At 39.3% G+C, this 22551-nt stretch overlaps 1 protein-coding gene across 4 annotated transcripts in view; it reads right to left on the bottom strand.

Annotated features, from left to right (window-relative positions):
* LOC124528694 (guanine nucleotide-binding protein G(q) subunit alpha) overlaps positions 1-22551 on the bottom strand; it is a 315654-nt gene that overhangs the window by 71016 nt on the left and 222087 nt on the right. For all 4 annotated transcript variants that reach the window (XM_047102448.1, XM_047102455.1, XM_047102468.1 and 1 more), the window contains 2 exons: positions 14046-14174; positions 11369-11498 (listed from right to left, as the gene is read on the bottom strand). In XM_047102448.1, coding sequence (XP_046958404.1) covers positions 11369-11498; positions 14046-14174 — 259 coding nt within the window. The remainder of the gene's footprint in view (positions 1-11368; positions 11499-14045; positions 14175-22551) is intronic.

Genomic DNA, 22551 nt, shown 5'->3' on the forward strand with positions numbered 1-22551 from the left:
ACTCTTTCATTCCCAAGTTAGTAACAACCTGTTCAGCTCACTTCCTGCATATACAGTCTGCCCAGTGCGGTCCCTGATCTGCTGCTGCCACCGCCTGCCTGCCTTCCTCCTGCTCCGTCCCCACCTCTTATGAAAACACAGCCTTTTCTGTGACTCACCAGACCGAAAGGCAGGACATTGGCACTTCCGGTTTGCTTCTTGCATAACTGCTTTATTTCAGCAAAAAGCACTTCTGACTTTAAGGGAAAAAAAAAAAAACCTTCTTGATGACAAAAAGAACAATACGTCAGGAATCTATACAAATTACAAACTTACAAAGGACAGGATACTGAAATCTCAAAACATCAAAAACAGAAGTGTGGAATTAAGAAAATAGACAAGTTTACAACCAAAGTAGGAGGTTTAAAAATAACTCCGTCAGTGAGGGGGGAAAACTCCACATGCTGCTTTTCAGATGGCGTTATTTTTTTTTTTTTCCCCAAAAAGGAGAGAGGACATTTTTTTCCTTTTTTTATTCTTTTTAGGGATTCATTTCTATATACTTTTATGAGCCAACCATGCCATACAAACATTTTTATGATGAAGAATTGGCAGGGTATCTCGATATACAGTATATAATATCATTTTTATTTTACATATATTATATATTTTTATTATGCTAATCTAACAGAAACATACACCTTAAAATAAAAGTTTAGTATATTGCAGTTTTCTCCAATGTTCCCAAAGTACATAAAGGGGTAATTCTACCCAAGTGCTTTTACTATCAAGCAAAAATTACATACTAGTGGTTTTTTTATGCTTATAATGTTAAAATGCTGGTGTTAATATTCGTATTCTATTTGTAAATGTAATTAGAATGAACAAAAAAGGTAAAATTATATAAGTAATATAATTCAAAACCAATAAATTTATAGCAAATCTCATACTAAAATATCCATCTTCAAAATATAAATGCTATGCACTACAATTGGGGGAAGGATTCCTTAAGAAAGACATATAAAGGTCAGAGTTTAAAAGACCACTTAATTCACCACATCAAAAGATATCATTTAAGGTGGTAAAAAAAAAAGCAACTCATGGACTGGCAGAAGTTTTTTGCGGAGTTTCTATCAAGAATATGCAAAGACATCTAAACTGATGATTCTTTTTCTTAAGCACAGACCAACAAAAACTGATCATGGAATTACATCAGCACTTCAAGATAGAGGATATCCAATGGTAAAGAAATATATGAAGTACTCAATCTTGGGGTGTCTGGGCACAGTCAGTTAAGTGCCCTACTCTCAATCTCGGCTTAGGTCATGATCTCACAGTTCATGAGTTTGAACCCCATATCAGGCTCCGCACTGATGGCGTGGAGCCTGCTTGAGATTCTTTCTCTCCTTCTCTCTGCCCCTCCCCTACTTGTGCTTGCACTCTCTCTCTCTCTCCCTCTCTCATAATAAATAAACTAAAAAAAAAAAAAGTACTCAATCTCATCATAATCAGAGAAATGCAAACTCCCACCACAAAGAGATGCTACTACATACCCAATAGAATGGCTGAAACTTAAAAGCTGACCATATCGAAGTTGGTAAGAATATGGACCAAAGAGAACACATATACACTGGTGGTGGAAGTGTGAACTGTTTCTAGAGTTCAGACTGGCAGTGTAGCGGGTTGAAGGGTGAGCCCCAAAAAGGCATGTCCATACGCTATCCTCCAGAACCTGTGAATGTGACGAGATTTGGAAAAAATGTCCTCCAAATGTAATTTAGTTAAGGAGCTTGAGATGAGATCCTCCTGGATCACCTGGGTTTACCCTAAATCCAACAACAAGTGTCCTCCCTCATAAGAGACAGCAGACAAGAAGACACGGACACAGAGGAGGAGACTATGGGAAGACAGAGGAAGAGACCAGGGCTATGTAACTACAAGGAATGCTAACAGAAGTAGGAACAGGAGGAAAAAGGGGAGATTCTCTTCAATAGCATTCAGATGGAGCATGGCGCGGCTGATACCTTGATTTCAGACTCTCAGCCTCCGGAACTGTAGGAACAAATTTCTATTGTTGTAACCCACCAAGTCTGGGATTGGACACAGGCAGTATTCACCACAGTCGAATATACACGTTCACTGTGAATCATCAATCCTATTCCTACTCGACAGAAAACCAGGCACATGTATTCAGTCAAAAAACGTTAAAATAATATTCATAGCAGCATTATTCACAACAGTTGCAAAGAGAAAACCATGCAGATATCCATCAAAAATAGGATGGATAAATTGTTTAAAATTTAGGATGGATAGTCACTTAATTGAATTTAAATGAATGATATAAAGTAATAAAAATGAAAAACTACAGTGACACACAACATGAATTTATCTAATAAACACTATTTTGAACACAAGTTGACACAAAAGGATGCATTTAATTTCAATTTATATTAAGTTCAACAGAGGCAAAACGATGGTATTACAAGTCAAGATAATAGTTACCCTTGGGGGAGAGGGGGTGAGGTTGTGATTGGAAAGGGGCACAAGGGAGCTTCTGGGGTACTAATAATATCTGTCTCTTGGGGTGGATAGTAATTACACGGATGTGTTCACTCTGTGATAATTCCTCAAACTGAACACTTATAATTTATAGCTTGTTACATATATGTATACATCATCAAAATAATATTAAAAACAATTTAAAAAATAACTCAGTAATTAATGAAACGTACAAGAAATTACTAAGGATTTAGAAGATCTGAATAACTCAATTAACAAGTTTGTTCTAATAAGCGTAACGTAGAACCTTGTCCCCAAAAATATGAAATCACAATTTCAAGCACATGTGGAACATTTATAGAAACTGACCACATACAACAACACAAGCAGTGTTTTCAATGATAAATGGTGAGCTATACAAACCATGTCATGTTTATGGATGGTAAAATTTAATACTGTAAAGTTGAAAGAAAGACCAACCTCAAATTTCTCTATGTATTTATTCAAATTCAAATCAGCTTTGTTTTCTGGAATTTGATGACCTGAAGTTAAAATTTACAAGGGAGAGTAAAGGATCAAGACTAGCCAAGAAAAGTCTGAAGAACAAGAAGGTAGGCGAATTTGATGCACTTGATATCTAGATTATGCTAAAAGTAGTGACTTGATACATTTTATGTTGGTGCAGGAGCAGTAAACAGATCAACCAAGCAGAGAACCCAGAGAAAGACACATATGTAGTAAAACTTGACATGTGTCCCAGGTACCATTGATATCAATGGGAAGGAAGACAACCAGAAAGGTTAACAAAATAATAAACATACCCACTTAAAGGCCTCAGAGAGCTGAAAAGCAGGGAAGAATTACCAGGGCAATATCTGTGGAAGGAAAGGTCTAGACAAGTGAGCACAGGATTTGGGGCCTCTTTCCCCGGGGGTAACCGCTGAATCTGGAGGTAGCAGCTGAGAGCCCGAGGGAAATGGGTTGTAGTGAATCACCACCTCTTTGCACCCAAAGTGAGGGTGTGCCCACGGAAACCTGTGTATGCAGGGACTACAGCCCAGCTCTCTGGCCACCAGGAGACCTAAAGCGAAAACACCGGCAAATAACAGAAGCTTCAGACACTGCTGATGGGAGTGCGAAATGGTGCATTCACTTTGGAAAATACTTTTACCTTATCTACTGAAGTTAAAGATATGTATTGCCTATGTGCCTGCAATTCTTTTGCTAGGTATATAGCCAATAGAAATGTGTGCCCATGTACATCCAGAGATACGTGTCTGAATATTCACAGTAACATTATTTGTAATAACCGCATACTGGAAACACACACACAAATCTATAAACAGTAGAATGGAGAAACAAATGGCGGTATTTTCATGCAATAAATATATATGGCAATGAATGAATTACAAGTGAATAAATCATATAAAATGTATGCACCTTATAAGCATAATCTTGAGCAAAAGAAGCTAGGCACAAAAGTTTATATCAAAGTTCAAAAACATACCGTTTGATTCCCTTTGAATAAAAGTTAAAACACAAGGAAAAACGAAACTACAGGATTCAAGGATACATGTTTAAGTATTAAAACTAAAGAGAACAGCCAGGAAGGGGTTCCCTTAAAGAACAGTGGCCAACTGCTTGGGGAGGGGCACCAGAAGAGCTTCAGTAGTCTTGGCAATGTTCTGTTTCTTGACAAGGGTGCTGGACACACAGATACTTTGTGGTAACTCTGTGCTGTGTATTTTGAATTTGTGGACTCTTCTTTATATGTATGTATATATTTCACAGTTAAAAAGAAAACGGTAGGGGCGCTTGGGTGGCTCAGTTGGTTAAGCATCTGACCTCGGGTCAGGTCACGATCTCAAGGCTGTGCTGACAGCTCAGAGCACGGAGGCTGCTTCAGAGTCTGTGTCTCTCCCTCTGCCCCTCCCCTGCTCACACCGAGTCTCTCGCTCTTTCAAAAATAAATAAAGAAACATTAATAAAAAATAAAAAGGTAAGATGGATGATGGGTTTACTATTCAACAAACGGTATTGGGTCAATTGAACAGATATATAGCAAGAAAATATGAAATCCTTATCTGTCGTACTCAAAAATCAATTATAGGTATATAGAAAACCTATGAAAAAGCAAAACCTTGTAACTTTTAATAGGTACTAAGGGATAGGTCTTCATATTCTAGGGGAAGACAAAGAATTCCCGAAGAAAATACAGTAATACAACCAATAAAGGAAATGAGTGAGCTGACTACATTAAGATGAAAACTCTTCCATAAGCAACAAGCAAAAAAGGCAACCCATGCACTGAGAGGTAATTTTTAACTGGTAAACAATAAGCAGAATGAGTTTAAAAGGTGTATATATTAGTGTGCCTGAGCATCCAACTCTTGATTTTGGCTCAGGTCATGATCCCAGGACAGTGGGACTGAGCCCCACATTGGGCTCCACACTGAGCATGGAGACTGCTTAAGGTTCTTCTCTCTCCCCCCTCCCCTTCTTGCATGCCCTCTCTTTCTCTCTCTAAAATAATAAAAATAAATAAAGACAACTCCACTGGGGGCTGGAATGAGGGGGAGACAAGATGAGGGTGGGAAAAGGTAACCCACACCGAAAGCCACCTGCTGGCTGAGAAGTGTGTGAAACACAGTAGGGCCTGTGCACGCAACGGAACTAGATGGCGGTCTAAATAAGTGAATTAAAGCCACATGTAGCAACATAAAAAAAATAAATCTCAAGAACAATGCTGATGGAATAAACCCACAATGTAAAATCATCTAAATAAAATTAATCATGAATATTAAGCATCCAATATTACATATTGCTTATTGACATATACATATGTAGTAAAAATGTGAAAAAAATATGCACAGGAATGATATATGCCAACTTGAGGCCAGTAACTTCTGGGGAGGGAGAGAAATCAATCCGAGAAGGTTATACAAAGTCTTTAAATGCATCTGTATCATTTTATTTCTGTGAAGATAAAGATTTAAGGCAAGTAAGTTCTCTAGAATTTTATGCTCTCCCGGATCACTGAAATCGTTTCTTTTTTTTTTTTTTTTAACGTTTGTTTATTTTTGGGACAGAGTGAGACAGAGCATGAACGGGAGAGGGGCAGAGAGAGAGGGAGACACAGAATCGGAAACAGGCTCCAGGCTCTGAGCCATCAGCCCAGAGCCCGACGCGGGGCTCGAACTCACGGACCGCGAGATCGTGACCTGGCTGAAGTCGGACGCTTAACCGACTGAGCCACCCAGGCGCCCCTGAAATCGTTTCTAAAAACAAACAAACTCCACTTCCTTAGCTCTTCTCGCTTTTATTCTTACATCGAGCTATGAGTTTAGACCACGTGGCACTGGCCCATGACAAACTTTGATGTTAAGGCACCACTTTACACGGACAGAAGCTTAAGGGACAGCCCTAGGAATGCTTAATATTGGCTTTCCTGGGGGCATGTTATTGTGGATATAACTTACTCCCTCCCACAGCATCTCTCTGTGAAGGTACAGGAGTAGCTCAGTACCAGAAGCAGCTAACTCGTTTTAAAGATAAATGAATCTTCTAGCAGGCCACAATTACCTCCTTTTCTTGGTTGCTAAGAGATGCTTAACTACATTTGTGAACTGCTGCTAAGAGAGGTACCTGGTTCTGCGATTTGTATTTCAATTCTTAATCTCACCCTCCAATCCTTACTGTCCTTTCATACAGACTTTTCAGGTGATTTACTTTATCCTCCTGTGTGTGCGTATTTGTAGACACATGCATGCTAATGGACAGCCATAAGGGGAAACTGTCATAAATTTTATTGTATTAAAACTTATGACTTCATCAAAAGACACAATTAAGAGAATAGATGGCAAGCTGCAAAGCAGATGTTGGCAGTACATACAACAAAAGGCTCACATCCACAGAATGTAAGGAACTCCTAAAAAGCAGCAGGAAAATGATAGATAATCCAAACGAAAAATGGACGGAGATGTTATAAATGACAGAGCTAAAATTCCAACCTGATCTTACTTTATTTTAAAACAATTATTGTTTCGCTTATTATTTGTTAACACTCTCCCGAGCCATATCATCAATCACTGTTTACCCCAGGGTCATGGTAGAAAATCTTCCAAATTATTTTCCTTTTTGAGAGCAGGGTTAATAACCTTCCCTATAATAATTGTATGTATATCATTCTAGAGATCAGATTATACTAAATACACTCGTCAGCAATCTGCCTTTTTCATATAATTCATCCTATAAGAAATATTGCATTGATTATACCAGTATGGCTTCAATGAAGAATTTGAAAGATTTCTAATATACAGACACACGAGTAGTGTCCACATGTGGCTGGTTTGCCACACGCTTACCAGCAGGAAGTACATGTCCCTGGTTCAAACTCATAAATGGTGATCAGAAAACTTCCAAGCTTCCTTCAAGGTGTACGAGCAAAGAAGTTGAGGAGTATAATAATATGGAAACAGAAAGCCTGAAGGATGAAAGGGGTGAGGGAAGGGGTTTCAAAAAGGAACGAGTGGCTAAAAATGAACAAAGGAATGTGGAAAAGGGAAGAAGAGTTAAATATAAAAAAAAAAAAAAAGTAGGACGTCTTTCAGGAAGAGCCTTGTTAATCAGGCCATGAATCTGAGCCAAGTATACCAAAGTCTGAGGAGCAAGATCAAGTTTCTGATTTCATAATTTAAGATCAATACAGGATGTGAGAGCCAACCCAACTGAGAGCGGGTATCATAACTCAGCTCTTACTTTTAACTACTTCTAAGTTTCCTATAGGTCTTCCCTTTGAGGTGCAATTTCTTTTCTCAAGTTTTAGTCATTTTCCCTGCCAATGCTGAATTTTATATGAAGAAAATCCCCAAAACTCACTTGGAGTTTTTGGAACAGAACAAAGTCCAGGTTTCACACCGTTAAAGAAAATGTTCAGACCGTGGGTTGTAGCTGAATGACTTCAAAGAGGCTTCATTTTAAAACCTAAGAGAAGAGAAATATTTCCGGGTTCGAGAATAAATGTTTAGGGAAAGCATTGCTGGGGAATCTATCTTGGTTCAAAGGAGAGCTTGGGGTGTGGGATCTACCTTGGTATTGTATCAAAACTAAAGCTTAATGGGTTGTGACCACTTCAAAATTTAATTTAACTTAACTTAAGTTAGAATGGCACATTCAAAAAGAAAAGTGGAGGAGAAAAAAGCTGGACAGTCTAGGAACCATGGTCTGTAAGACGGCCCCCGAGTCAAAGTCTGAGAAATTATCATCGTATTTGTGCTCAGATATTCATGTAACAGAAAACCAGAAAAATAACGACTAAAAGAGAGAGTGTGGATACATGTTGATAAGCTTAAATGTGTTATGGGAATGCTTCCTGGGGGCTGCGGGCTCTCACGGGCGCTTAAATAATGTAGGCACCGAAGGATTACAGTAGAGCAGCTGGCTTGTGCTGATGTGTTATCACAGGGAAAAGAAGACAGTAAAGACAATATGCAAATCTACGTGGCACTGCAACCCTGCTCGATCTCACTCACTATTGGGTGATGTGTGTCCCTCTCTGGAGGAAAAAAATAATAATAACAAAATTAATTCCCCAAGCTCGAGGAAGGCTGAGAATCTGGAAAGACGAAAGCACATCTGCATAAAAACTTGAAGATTGATACCAAAAGTCTTAGAAACATGAAAAGCAACAGCAGCAATAATCCAAAGTACTTTCAGCTGGTTTTGCCTGCGGCCCGCACTGCCTTTTCCAGAGTTCTCCAGGACCAGAGGGGAGGCTGACAGTACCCATTTCCAGGTGTTTCTCGCACATATATACCAAAGGAGGTACCACAAGGTCTGCTTTGGATTAAAGTTATGGACACCAGATTTCAAAACCAAGAACAAAATGTTTCAGGAGTTCATTTCAGTTTTGTCTCACCAAAACCAGAGAATTTGGGGAAAAGAGAATGCTATAGTTCTGAATTCCCTTAATGATTTAAGGAACTGGAGAGCCAAAGGCATTTTCATATATTAGTTCCCCCCCCCCCCACCAAAAAAGACTGTGACTACATCCTGACATTAAAAAATATTTTTGACAGTGTTCCCTAATTACCAACAGTGATGGCTGTGGCAAGCAGGAAGTAATTAATGAGCGGCATTGCTCTTATTATACTTAAGATCATCTGCAGTATTACCAACAGACTTAAGGTCTGAGAAAAGAGCACCATGAAATGGCTTCGATCTCATAGAATTACAAGGTAGGCTTTAAGAATATTCCCAAGTGGGGCGCCTGTGTGCTTAGTGGGTTAGGCTTCTGACTTCGGCTCAGGTCATGGTCTCACGGTTTGTGAGTTCAAGCCCCACGTCCGGCTCTGTACTGACAGCTCCAAGCCTGGAGCCTGCTTCGGAATTGGTGTCTCTGTCTCTCTCTGTGCCCCGCACCCCCCACCTTTCATGCTCGGTCTGTCTCTCTCTCTCTCAAAAATAAATAAACATGTTAAAAAATTTATTTTAATAGTCACAAGTGATCAGGGAGTCCTAAAGAAAAAATAATAGATTTATTATCTTAATTTGTAGCATAATGCATCACCAAGGAATAAATGAAACTGGCAAAATATTTTTAGATGCATGTAATGCCTGTACATTGGCAAGTTACTGTGGAGACTTTAGTTATGGTATCTGATCATCAAAACAATGTCATCTTATTCTAAAATTAATATAATATACTTTTACACAAAAACTAGATATCCATGAGCAATGTCAGGTAAAAACTAGGATAAATAATCTGTAATGTCCAAATAATTGAAGAACTGAATTTATGTGGTAGAATCAGGTGATGACCTACCTAAGGAACTGAGGTAAACTGATAAGCATTAAATCACTATATATATATATGTCTTTACAGATACAATGTACTTGCCTTGTATAAAATATGGATTAAAAAAATGTGTACTGATAAACATTTCCATTTCTCTAGCTAAAATGTAAACAGTGACATAAGAAATAAAACTATGTGTGCTTCTTACATCTTCTGTGTAGTTGATAAATTTTATTTTACTGGACAGCAAACTAGAGAGATCACGTCCCATATAACGAAGGCCTTCCTCTCCTCTTACTCTCTACCCAACAAAAGCACATCTCTTTTATGAGGCCCTTCTGGGCAAAGTTCATTTTGTTTTTCATTTTTTGTATCTCTTTAGATGCCCAGTACCTAGCATATAGTAGATAAGCCCTCAAAACATTTTCTATCTTGATTCAACATTCAAAGAAATCAGAAAAACTGTCTTATTCTGTTCCCAACTATGATATGCACTACATTCAAAATACTATATCCAAAGATTAAGGAACAACCACTGAACACAGATATGAAGACAGAAATACATATAGAGAGATTATAGCTAAAATTCTGATGGTAATTGCTTACCTTAAATCTTGGGAACTGACTGCCTTGTATTTTAGCTTGCTTGTCAGGCACTTTTATGGTAGCTACAGAGGGCAAGTGGCTGATAAAACATTCTTAAAAAGTTACTTGATTCAAAAGCCCATAAACTTGTAACCCTGAAAAGATTCTGAAATGCATGAATAGGTAACTCAGCTCTATATGGGACATTGGCTCCTGAACTTTTTTGTTTTTTATTTTTTGTGGAGGAAGGGAGGGAGGGAGGTTGGGGGGCGGCGGGGGGGGGGAGGAGGGAGGATCTTAAGCGGGCTCCACACGCAGCATGGAGCCTGACACAGGGCTGGATCCCATGACCCTGGGATCATGACCTGAGCGGAAATCAAGAGTCGGACGCTCAACTGACTAAGCCACCCAGGCGTCCCTCCTGAACTCTTTATCAATCCTACATGCAAAAGAAATGCTATAAAGGACTGCATATTTATTTTGATACAGATATTAATGCTTCTAGAAAAATAAAATATTTAAAAGGACCAGAAGCCAACATTCTTCTTTACCAAAAAATGTATACTATGGAAAGTGTATTTTAATATGTCAGATTGTGTTTTAATCAGTTAGTGGAGATATCTCACTTCCTTCTCTTTGTTTTTTATCCTATCAGAAGGATATTTAATATTTACTGTTGGCAGGTCTGCAATGTCTGCCTCTAACAGGATGTCAGGAATCTTTTCCATTCCCCCAACACACACGCGCTGAACTCCCGCTCGAAGTGAGTTTTCTATGCCCCTGCATTATTCTCCATAGTCAATTCTGACTCATCAAGACTTTATCATCCTCAAAATCCGTATTTATACCTGTTAGGATTTCATGTAATGGGGAGAAGATTATAAATACTGAATCAGTTCTCCACACAAGCATATCAAGGGTATTTTTCCAATCATTCACTGCTTAGCAGAGATAGAATTATGCCACAGTCTATAGAATTCTGTAAGAGCCGAAGGGCCACGTCACTGAGACACTTCTTGGCTCCACAATGAACTGATTCAGAACCCAGCTGCAAAGTCACTCACATGTGCCAAGAGAGGTTTTGAGTACTCTTTGGGACCCACCCAACACCCAAACAATGATTTAAACAAAACGAAAACAAAACAAAACAGGCTGACTGGCTCCAACACTCCCAGCTCCATCCTGTAGGAAGAGTAGGAAAAGGGCTAGAAAAAGATGTGAGGGTTAGCCTAGGGATTTCCATGTTATTTTCATTTTCTGAGTGTTAAAAGTATAAAATAGGGTCAAATTAAGCCTGAACACACAGGCCTGCTCACACATCTGACAAAAGAGTTTACCGTTCTCATTACACCATGTGCTACCACAGGGTTATTTTTATTATTTAAAAAATCCCCAACACAGTAGTCAAAATGCAGTGAAATAAGTTTACCCCATGCTCCACACCCTGCATCCTCTTATTTGTATCAGATATTAAAATGATAATCCATTGCCTGTCCAAAGAGCACTCACCTCATTGTCCGACTCCACGAGAACTTGATCATATTCACTAAGCGCTACTAGAAACATGATAGAGGTGACATTTTCAAAGCAGTGTATCCATTTTCTTCTCTCTGACCTCTGGCCCCCTACATCGACCATTCTGTAAGGTTAACAATATTTATATTAATAGCATATAAAGAAAAAAATTCAACATAAATATAGCTTTACTTATACTCTTAGGAAAAAAACACTCTCTAAAGAGAATGGTCATCCAAGTCAATTCAATTACTTATTAAACATCTACTAATTTTCTGTTACCTAACAGTCAAAGTCAAGACATTCCGGGTAATAAGCCGCTGTGGCTACAAGAAAGTTATCTGATGTGTATGAAAATGGTAACTTTGCAAAAAATCCGGGACTGAAGTCAAGCAAAATGGTGTTTTACCTAATCGTGCACAGAAGAGTCAGGAACAAAATATGGTTTGTGGTAAGGTATAAGGGCAAGTACTGACTTCAGTTTCTTTTTCTGTGAAGTGAGAATGAAGATCCTGTGTATTTCTCAAGGACACTAGAAAGGACTGTAAATACATTTAAAAGATACAAGATGCTATGTATTTCAATATGGGTGTGTGTGATGCTTCAACTAAGTGCAAACAGGACTCCACTGACACTTTATCCAAAGGGTATTGTGACTTGCTTTCTCCTTCCAATATTGGCAATAATTTGGGACAAGTCCAGTCATGTTGGGTAACATGACTCAACTGGCCTTATGCACAAACCAACTTGTTAACCTGCTACAAGTCAGGTGTATACAAGTCAGGTGTAAGAGGCATCATTCGAGCTCTTTCAAGGATGTGTTTTTAACACAACTGTGTGCTAGTCAGTAGTTAGGAACCACCAACGACATCAATTAATTTGAGTTTTAATGTTCATATGAAAATATCAAGCAATACTTGGTACTGAATCCAAGTTGCTTCAAACTGTTCAATCTGTATCTCAACTAACACGTGCACCACATTTGTGGGATAAAATGCTATCAGAGAATGAAAGCTGTAGGTACACAAGTTTGAGAGTAGGGCTCTTTGAGCATTTCTTAAAAACTGCAGTTATTCCTGGTGTCTCTCTGCCTCCAAGCATTAAACATAAACTAAGAAATCGAGGATCGTCTAGGGACTGCTTCTAAAAGTTCTCTAAGGCAAAGAGGAGATATTTAAGGGGCAAAGCAATGGGTTCAGGGAGACCTATAAACTATGGACATCAAAACTAAAATTCTTAAGTTTTTAGAAATATTAAATTCTAGCTCTTTCCCCATGCCAAACAAACAATTTGCTACTCATTCACATGAAACCCTCATTCTATAAAACCCTGTCACTCTGAGCCCTGTAAGATGCTTCTGATGGTGGCAGGGAATTACTCTTCTTGGCCATTACTTTTACTGTGGTGGCAAAAAAACATCCTCTACAGCTAGTGTACGTGGTGTAATAAAAACGAGATGCTTCAGAATTCACTAATAATTATAAAACAATGAGGAGATGAAAATCTCTATGAAATGCCCTACATTTTCTGAAAGTATTCTGTCGTACAGTTATAAGAGGAAAGAAATTTGGGTGTTCCCAATGAAAGATTAAATGCCAGGAACTCAAAGCTTAAGTGATCCAGAATGCTGGAACTATAAGGAACGCTGGCGATCATCTAATGCAACCATTTTAGAGATGAAAAAAAGGAGGTTCAGAAATATTTCCAAAACATCACCCCCTTTACGGATATGTCTATGAGTGTGGCATTTGGCGGTCAGGCATAACTGTAGGGCAGAGACTGATTCGACTAAAGTCCAGAGTACTTTGTCAGGGAATGACAGACAGCCTGCTCATCTGAACCACTGTGGAGTCACTCAGGTCACATTAACTCCTATTTCATACCCCTGTAGCGTATGTAGTTGTCTTCAATGGCATAGGCTTCCCCAAAGAACTCAACTCTCTGTGCTCAAAGACATATTCACACGGTTTCATTTCTCAAAGCACAATGTGGTTTGTATTCTAACTAAAAGTACAACCGAGTGATTAAGTGAAAGCATATTATTTTTCTCTTCTTAAAAAAAAAAATTAGAACACTTCTGAAGTATTACCCACACAGAACAGTAACAGAATTTTTCATTCTTTTTTCCTACATACATTTAGACTGGGCTAACCAATCCATTTTCAAAATGACATATTCTGAAATTTTTCAAGCAAGTTATTTTAGGAATATGAAACACCCGTATTGTTATTGCAACTGAAGAATTTTGCATTGGTACCAGCACGCTTGGGAAACAACACGAAAGCTTGTGACAGCATATAGTTTCTATTATTAGTAGGGTCATAAGATCATTTATGTATTATACAAATCTAAAAATCTATCCTCACAGTTAAAATGATTCTCAAAGAGTAATAGGATCAATGTTTAAGTGACTGATTTTGTTCAACCCCCAGCAAACTAAGACTTCATTGATTTCTTTGTGATCTAATTTGAAATGAGAAACCTGCCCACACACCTTTCCTCTACTTCCTCTTTATGGAACACGTTATTTTATTTGTGTGTCTAATGATAATAATTGGTATAAAGGTGATATTGTTTCAAAGTCTACAACGGATTTCAGTATTTGTAGAGTTCACCAAATGTACTCAAGGCATAGGAGCTGGAAGGTGGGTTTTATGGACTCATTTACTACCTGAAAATGACACTTTGTAAGTCAAAGGGGTATTCGATGATCCCTGTGGTGGGGACTCGAACTCTAAGCACATCTTGTTGCGTAGGCAGGTAGGCGGGGTCGGCAACACGGTCCAAGTCATTAAGATAGCTGGAGGAGGGAAGACACAATGAGAAGGTTAGGACACCATCAGGCCAAATCTGCCTATGGAAATGGAAGGGCAAAAATAAATCCTAACAGGTAGAGAAGAGAAAGAAAGATTTCATCAAGTGACAGAGAAATCTGGAAAGTTGAAAGGTAAAGTCAACCTTCCATTAGTCACAGCAAGGTTACCCATCTATGGATTACTTGCTTCACAGGTTTTCTGATGCCTTCTCTTACTATCAGAATGCATACAAAAAGTAGAGGGGGAAAAGAAAAGAAATTCAATGAGCCTTCTACCTTCTACTTGTTTAGCAGGTCTGATGGGTAAAGCAGGAGGTTAAAGCAAATAGTTTTTGAATTACTTACATAAATTTTATTTGTCTATTTGTATAAATAAACAGATAACAGTTACATATGAGGTCAGGATATATAAGACTTGCTTGGCCCTGGAGAGGATGGGCACAGATATGGTTTCAAGCATTTATATTTATATTTATATTTATATTTATATTTATATTTATATTTATATTTATATTTATATTTATATTTATATTTATATTTATATTTATTTTTTTTTGGCCTTTTTGCAGAACATCAGTCTTTTCCTGGAATGTATTTCCTCATTCCCCAAGAGAGGACAGCAGCATACCATGTCTTAAATTCTGTCCAAAGCTGAAGTCATATGTAATTAATGTGAAGCCACAAGATTTGAGATTTCTGGTTACTGAGGTAACAATGTCTAAGGTCAGATATTTCCAGTGTTCAGAGTCATCACACCTAAGCTTTAAATTTATCTGCTTATATGATACTTCTCCATTCCTTAAAAAAAAAAAAAAAGCTTTTCATTTTGAAATAATTTTAGACGTAGAAGAAGTCACAAAATTATCACAGAAAATTCCCCCTGTACCCTTCACCCAGCTTTCCCCAATAATAACAACTTACATAATGACAACATACTATCAAAACCAGAAAACTGATATCTATCCAATACTATTAACTTAACTACAGACCTTATTTAGATTTCACCAATTCTTTCTTTTTTTCTTTCTTTTAAGTAGGCTCCACACCCAGGGTAGAGCCCAACACGGGGTTTGAACTCATGACACTGTGATCAAAACATGAGCTGAGATCAAGAGTCAGACGCTTAACTGAATGAGCCACCCAGGCAACCCCTAGATTTCACCAGTTCTTAAACACACACATTTTGGGGGGGAAGTGTATAGTTCTATGACATTTTATCACATGTAGAGATTCGTACAATCCCCAACACAATCAGGATACAGAATTGTTCTGCCAACCGCAAAGAAAGTGTCCTGTGTGCTACCTCTCCTAAGTCTGGCAACCACACATATGTTCTCCATCAGAGTAATTTTGTCACTTGAAAAATTTTATGTTCCATTTACTTTTCGTTCTCTCAAGTTGCAAAAAAAAGAAATATTTTGCAACTCTGAGAATGACATGATTTGATATAATTAACAGCTAACTGGTGAAAAGGACTGGTCTGCACGGCACCCTAATGATTTCAAAGACTTGCTACTCTCCTTGGCCCTGGAAAGGATGGGTGGGCACAGACACGGTTTCAAGCACGTAACTACACAAGTGTAGACGCACAGTAACTCACAAGTAAACAAGATTTAAAGAACAGATGGCCCCATTCACTGAATGAGAAGGGATTACAATCATAACACCTTTACGCCCACAAACAAGACAGTAAGTTTTGATATACAAAACATGAGATGTCTGGTGCAGAGTGTGTTATAAATCACCAAGTGCACACTGAGTTGACATGTCCTATGTAGGGGAAGGATTCTGTCTCACACATCGCTATACCTGCCTTAGTACCTAAAAGAGTGCCTGGCAGATAGTCTTATACGAATATTTTTGGGATGGCTAGATGGTTTTCCTCTGCTGGTATTTAGTTTTACCATTATTTAAATACCACTGTTACCAGTGGTGTTTCCATATTAATTATATTATTGAATTTGAAACTGCTTGTTGACAAGAAATATTCCATTAATTCGCCAAGATCGGTGCATCATTAAAAATAGTAGAGCTAAGAGACTTCAACAAGGAAATAAAAGAACTGCTTTTTTGGAGGCATATCAATGGTTTGAGACAAAAAAGGATCATCTTGGAAATTCCTAATGCAAAGCAACTAAGTAATTAGTATTCTAGTGGCCTTACCCAAAACACATCAATGATTCTCTAGCTGGTAATTAGCTCTCTACTGACTGATAGAAACCAGACTCATATCTTCAATTATTATAAAAATGGCCAGAGGATGAAGACAGGAAGGCTGAGACAATACTGGTGTGGGGGACAGGAAGAAAAATGGACAGGATCCAGAATTTTAGTCAGTATCTTGGCATGGCCTTGGAGGTATCTGATGGGGTTAACAAGCCATGTTTTGGAAGCTGGTTTATATCTCATTCTACAGATAAACCAGCTCATCACACTATAAATGCAAAATCAGTTGGCTAGTCAGTAGAGCTGGAGTTTTCTGATTTACCAACCACATGACTCGAAAAACTTGAATGTACATTCTGAAACCCACAAGACCATCATTTATTTAACTACCGTCTATAAAAATCAATTCAGAGAAATCAGAGAACTTCTAATTTACATTGGCAAGCTGGCTCAGAAATATGCTACCCAATAAACTATTTCTACTCACTTAATACAATTCACAGAGGTCAAATGGAGGGTGGCTAATTCTTGTACATAAGGTACTGTCATGTCCCCGCAGTAAAGAGAAATCATGGCTTTCTGATTCTCAAAGTACTAAACAGGCTACTCGTTGCCACTCCACTTTTAAACACAAATGTGTATTTGCACAGGAGAATTTAAAGTATCATCACATGAAGTGGGAAATTATCTATCACACTGCACATGATGGGGCAAAGACAGAATCAGGGTACTGATTCCGCAACCAAAAAAGGCACGTAAAAGGACTTACTGACTGCCCTAAAAATATTGCCCATGGGGTGTCTCTGTGAACCAACGGCACTACTAAAACACTAGCTGAGTATCTAAAGCATTCATACTTGCAAGAGCACTTTTCCTTCTTTATCTTTCTTTTGCTCCTTTTCTCTTTTTTTATAAAGGTTTATTTATTTTTGAGAGGACCCACGAGCTGGGGAGAGGCATAGAGAGAGGGGTGGGGGAGACAGAGGATCTGAGGCAGGCTCTGTGCTGACGGCAGCGAGAGCCCAATGCGGGGGCTTGAACGCTTGAACCCGAGATCATGACCTGAGCTGAAGTCGGACGCTCAACCGACTGAGCCACCCAGGCGCCCCTCTTTTGCTCCTTTTCACTGTCAGTATAGTTCACAGAAAGTAACAACCACCTCATAACAAACTTAGACTGAGCACTTACTTGCTGCTTGCCACACTGGGTTCCGTCTGTTCACTGCCCAGGTGGCAAGAGCAAGGAAATAACTACTGAAGATGCTCCATACATTTCTGACTAAATAAACTGCACTTCTCGCTTGACATTCTTTTGGCTTTGCCTCCGTTGGGTGGTGGAGAAGGATTGAAGATGCGTTGTGGACAGTGAAACAGGCAAAATACGTATGTGACCAAGACCCGCAGTTTCCAGGGCGCCTGGATGGCTCAGTCCGTTAAATGTCTGACTCTTTTTTTTCTATTTTTTTATTAAAAAAATTTTTTTAATGTTTATTTCTGAGACAGAGAGAGACAGAGCATGAGTGGGGGAGGGGCAGAGAGAGAGGGAGACACAGAATCCGAAATGGGCTCCAGGCTCTGAGCTGTCAGCACAGAGCCCGACGCGGGGCTCGAACTCACAGACTGTGAGATCATGACCTGAGCCGAAGCTGGACACTTAACCGACTGAGCCACCCAGGCGCCCCCAAATGTCCGACTCTTGATTTCAGCTCAGGTCATGATCTCTCTTGGGATTCTCTGTCTCCCTCTCTCTGTGTGCCTCCCCTGCTCTCTCTCTCAAAATAAATAAACATAAAAAAAAAAAAAAAAAAAAAGACCTGCAGTTTTCACGGCCAGGAGTGGGCCAATGAGGAGAGCTTGCTCCTGTGTAAGCCCCACCCATGTGCCCCCTTGGCTCTGGGCTCACAGCACTTTCTGCATTTCACGCCTGCTTAGGGGAAAAAGCCACTCTGTTCCTTTAGAAATGGGGTTACAGAGCAGAAGGGACCAGCACATCCTCATGTGTTGATTCTTGACACATTGTGAGGGAAGGTAATAGAAGAGTCTCTGAACTGAACTGTGCTTTACATCGAAGCATCTCATATTCTGAAGAAACACTTGGGTGGAATATGCCGGTTGGGCAGGGGGAGGGGGGTGCGGGGGAAGAGGTTCATGGTGGATTATTCCATTCATTTAACCTTTTACAAAGAAACACTGAGGTCTGAACAAATTTATATTGCAGAGTAAATTCAGAAAGTTAATTATAGCTATAATTTGTTTTGTAGGAATGATTCTGAGCGGCTGCTGAGGTCATTCTCAGGGTGTTGCTATGGTAACAGGCACAAGGTACATTTCCAAGGCAATGTATGTGTAACAAGTGGCTGGCAGGAGCTCTCTCCTGATGTCAGGGAGACAGATCTCCCATGGTATACATGGGACTTCTTTAACTGTCTAGGAGACAAGACATATGCAAGAGTGCTAGAAAATGGGAGGTTTAGTTGATAAAACTCACCTTACTCCCATCCATCCATCCAATAACTTGTCATCGCTTTGAGATATTTCTAATTGATAACTTGGTAAGTGATTAAAAAAAAAAAAAAAGCCCTCACTATTTTCCCACGTGTGTTTGTCCCATCAGGGTTCTCACACTCAGTGCGATCAGGGACCGTGACTACCTTTGTTCGTGTCTGGTCACCAACACTTAGTCGAAGGACTAGACACAGCAGCAGGTGCTCAACAGGTGACAAACTGAAACAATTTGGTGGAAAATGCTGTAGTGGTTAGAACAGCAAGTTACACCTTTTAGGAGAAAACACAGGAGTAAGGGGGTTGTTAGCTACCTATGTAATTACCTGGCTGGGATATTACTCGCCTGCATTATGTAAGAACTAAATTTTGAATTTAAATGCCTCTGACGAATGTAGAGACAAGACAGAAAGGAAAGGCATCATCTATTTAATTTCATTTAGCAGCTGTACTTCCTGCTCCTCTCTAGGTCCTGGCCAGAGAATGATATAATTTGTATATCTGCTTTATGCTTGTCAATATCAAGCTTTCAGGCCTTGGAATTCCCTCTAAACCTGGGCAAATGGAGGGAGTGGTACTTTACAGACAGAAAATTCTCACACACTCTCCTTAATGGAAGAAACGGGTTTCTGATGGTTTTCAGTGAAAAACAAGGCAATAAAAGAAAACTCATGTAGTAAAATTTCAATAGTTTCTTTCCTACCATGAGAAAAATGCAGGGTCATCTAGAAATCACTGATACGTTTTGACCACGACATTCTCATAGGTGCTAAGGCCAGGAGACTCCCAGGACATAATCCCTGCCTTCAAGAACTTTACCGACTTGTGGCAAGAAAAGGGTTATACGAAGAGGCAAAATGGTGAAGTTTATTAGGGATAGAATGAACATTCACATATTTTGGACAGAGTCATTTTCTGGGAACTTGTTTGAACTGTCTCTAATCCTTGGTGATTATCCACAAAGCACCCTTCTGTATAGTATGAGTGATTTGATTAAGGAAATCATGCCCATTAGTTTATCATCACACCTTGTAGCTGCTAAACTCTTTATATATTTAACTTCAGGGTCACCTCTGGCTACAAAAAAAATAAGAAATTCAGAAATAGGATGTAATTACTTTAAATGATTAAACATATAGGAGAAAAGCTTAACTGTCCCTAAAATAAAAGCTCCAATCAAAATAATTACGGCATTTTCTCTCTTGAATGTTTTTTTTTCTTTTCCAACGTTTATTTATTTTTGGGACAGAGAGAGACAGAGCATGAACGGGGGAGGGGCAGAGAGAGAGAGGGAGACACAGAATCGGAAACAGGCTCCATCCAGGCTCTGAGCCATCAGCCCAGAGCCTGACGCGGGGCTCGAACTCACGGACCGCGAGATCGTGACCTGGCTGAAGTCGGACGCTTAACCGACTGCGCCACCCAGGCGCCCCTTGAATGTTTTTTTTAAAAAAAATGCCAATTATTCCTCTTTTTTGACAATAGGTTGTCAATAACAGTTTTGAGTTCACCTTCCCATTTAATTTATGCTCCAATCTGACATGTAATGAGAGCCTGTTTTTGACAGAAACATCTTTTTAAAATCGAAGAGAAAAAAACCCACCACCTATGACTGGAAGGGTAATTGAAAAGAAATTAGAAATTAAGTGGCTTTTTTTAAAGGCAAGAAACATGAATAAAATTCAGAGATGACTCAGCAGGTAAACTATATCACATTACAGCTGTGGTTAAAAAAAAAAAAATGTAGTAAGTTACAGGCATACAACCCTCAGCAATTACACCAAAAGGGGGAATACCTGTGGGTGGTAAGTGAAAAAAGAAATCTCTGACATTTGGTATAAATCCAACCAAACATAGTAAGATAGATGAATAGCTCCTCGGAGTATGGGCTGGTGCTGCGCATATGTGCCCGCATCCTTCAACTCCCGTGGAAGGGCCTGCTCTCGACAGGCTGCATTTATGACAGATTTGCAGCTCAAGTCAGACATTAAAAGGAAGTTCTGGCACAGAAAATGGCTCTGGGTAGAATTTCACATTTTTAATTATTGAAAAGAAGGTTAGAAAAACTAGGTCGGCTTCATCAAAAAACCTAAGAAGGCCTCATTGTAAGAGGAACAGTCTGAGGGGAGTTCAAAGCTAGATCACGCCAGGAGATCTTCTTTGACACTGTCCAAAGCAGCTGAAGCTAAGGAGAAACCCAGGAACACGTGATTCCCGTACAGGCACCATGTGACCACAGGGGCTCGAAGGCAAAAAATAAAAAAGACAGTCAAAGCGAACGTTCAAAGAACAACATGGAGGGAAGTAACAGTTCTGCGAAACTGCCAGTCGCTGGGGGCGGTCAAGTACAGGGTCTGGTGCCCAACCTCCTGCATCTGGCAGGTTTGTTGCAGAAAGGAACTTGCCTGGTCATCTGGTTAGGCTGGTTAGCTGCACAGGATTACTCATTACGCAAACGCTCCCATCCCGGGAAGAGCTCATTTTGTGGGGGGGGCAAACCAACTTTCCTCCTTCATTTTTAACACCTAGCACACCATGATCAGCGTTCAAGGAAGGGCAGCATGTATCACGGGGAGTTGGGTCCTAAGAAGTTATTTGTTTTCAGTACAAAATTACAGATTTAAAACAAAGATCACCCAGTGGTAGCAAGTAGGTGATATCCTTATGGTTTATGAAAACAACTCAAGGGAGAATATTCTGGGGGATAAAAGAGAAGTCTAAGAAATCATGCATTTCAATTATCCTTGGCCAAAGAACTAAACTGACTCAGGATAGCAGATTTGTAAAAGTAAATTAAGTGTCTCATAAAAAGATCCTATCGCTGCATCTGTTAAATAGTTTCAAGTTCTTAGGAATCTTATATATGGTTAGTTGATATGAATGCTTCAAATAAAGAGCCCATCGATGTCAAATGGAAAATGGGCCAGGCAACTTGTGCGTCTGCTTGGGTCATGGAGATAGATTTTTCAGTCTGTTGCTCAAACAAATAAATCGATCTTATAATTAAAAGCAAAAGCAAAATGAGAAAAGAGAGAAGAAGAGAAAGAGAAAAGGGAAGGAAGAAGCCTTTTTCAATTCGCTGGTCTGGCTTTCTGCTTTGTTAATTTATTTGCCTTTTATGTGGTAACTTTCAAAGCTGCTGACTAATTCTGACAAAATTTTTACACTTCTAAAACATATCAAGAGGGGCGCCTGGGAGGCTCACTTAAGCATCGGACTCCTCCTTTGGCTCAGGTCATGATCTCACCATTCGTGGGATCAAGCCCTGCATCAGGCTCTGTGCTGACAGTGCAGAGCCTGCTTGGGATTCTCTCCTTCTCCCCATCGCTCTCAAGATAAATAAATAAATATGAAAAAAAATAAAACAAAGCAATTCAAGAAACATCAGAAAACTGCATTTTATCCTTGCCTGCTTGTCCTGAAATGTAACGATAGTGCTTAATTCAGTTAATTTACACAAACTTATTGAAAATCTGTTATATGTTAAAGCTAATGCACTCTGTGTGTGTCAGAGGGAGGGGGGCTGGCACAGGGAGCTGGTACAAAATACTTAAGATATATATATCCTTTGCCTTGAGGGACAGGAGGCTACCTGGAAAGCTAAGATAGCACAGATGAATCAATTAAGAAATAATTAAGTGCCAAATTGTGAGCTGCTAACTATGAAGGCAATAAGGAAGGAGAGATGATTATGA

Source organism: Lynx rufus, unplaced genomic scaffold (genome assembly GCF_022079265.1).
Source record: "Lynx rufus isolate CCGP_SWC_20201006 ecotype Redwood Valley unplaced genomic scaffold, mLynRuf1.p SCAF_10, whole genome shotgun sequence".
Taxonomy (NCBI): domain Eukaryota; kingdom Metazoa; phylum Chordata; class Mammalia; order Carnivora; family Felidae; genus Lynx; species Lynx rufus.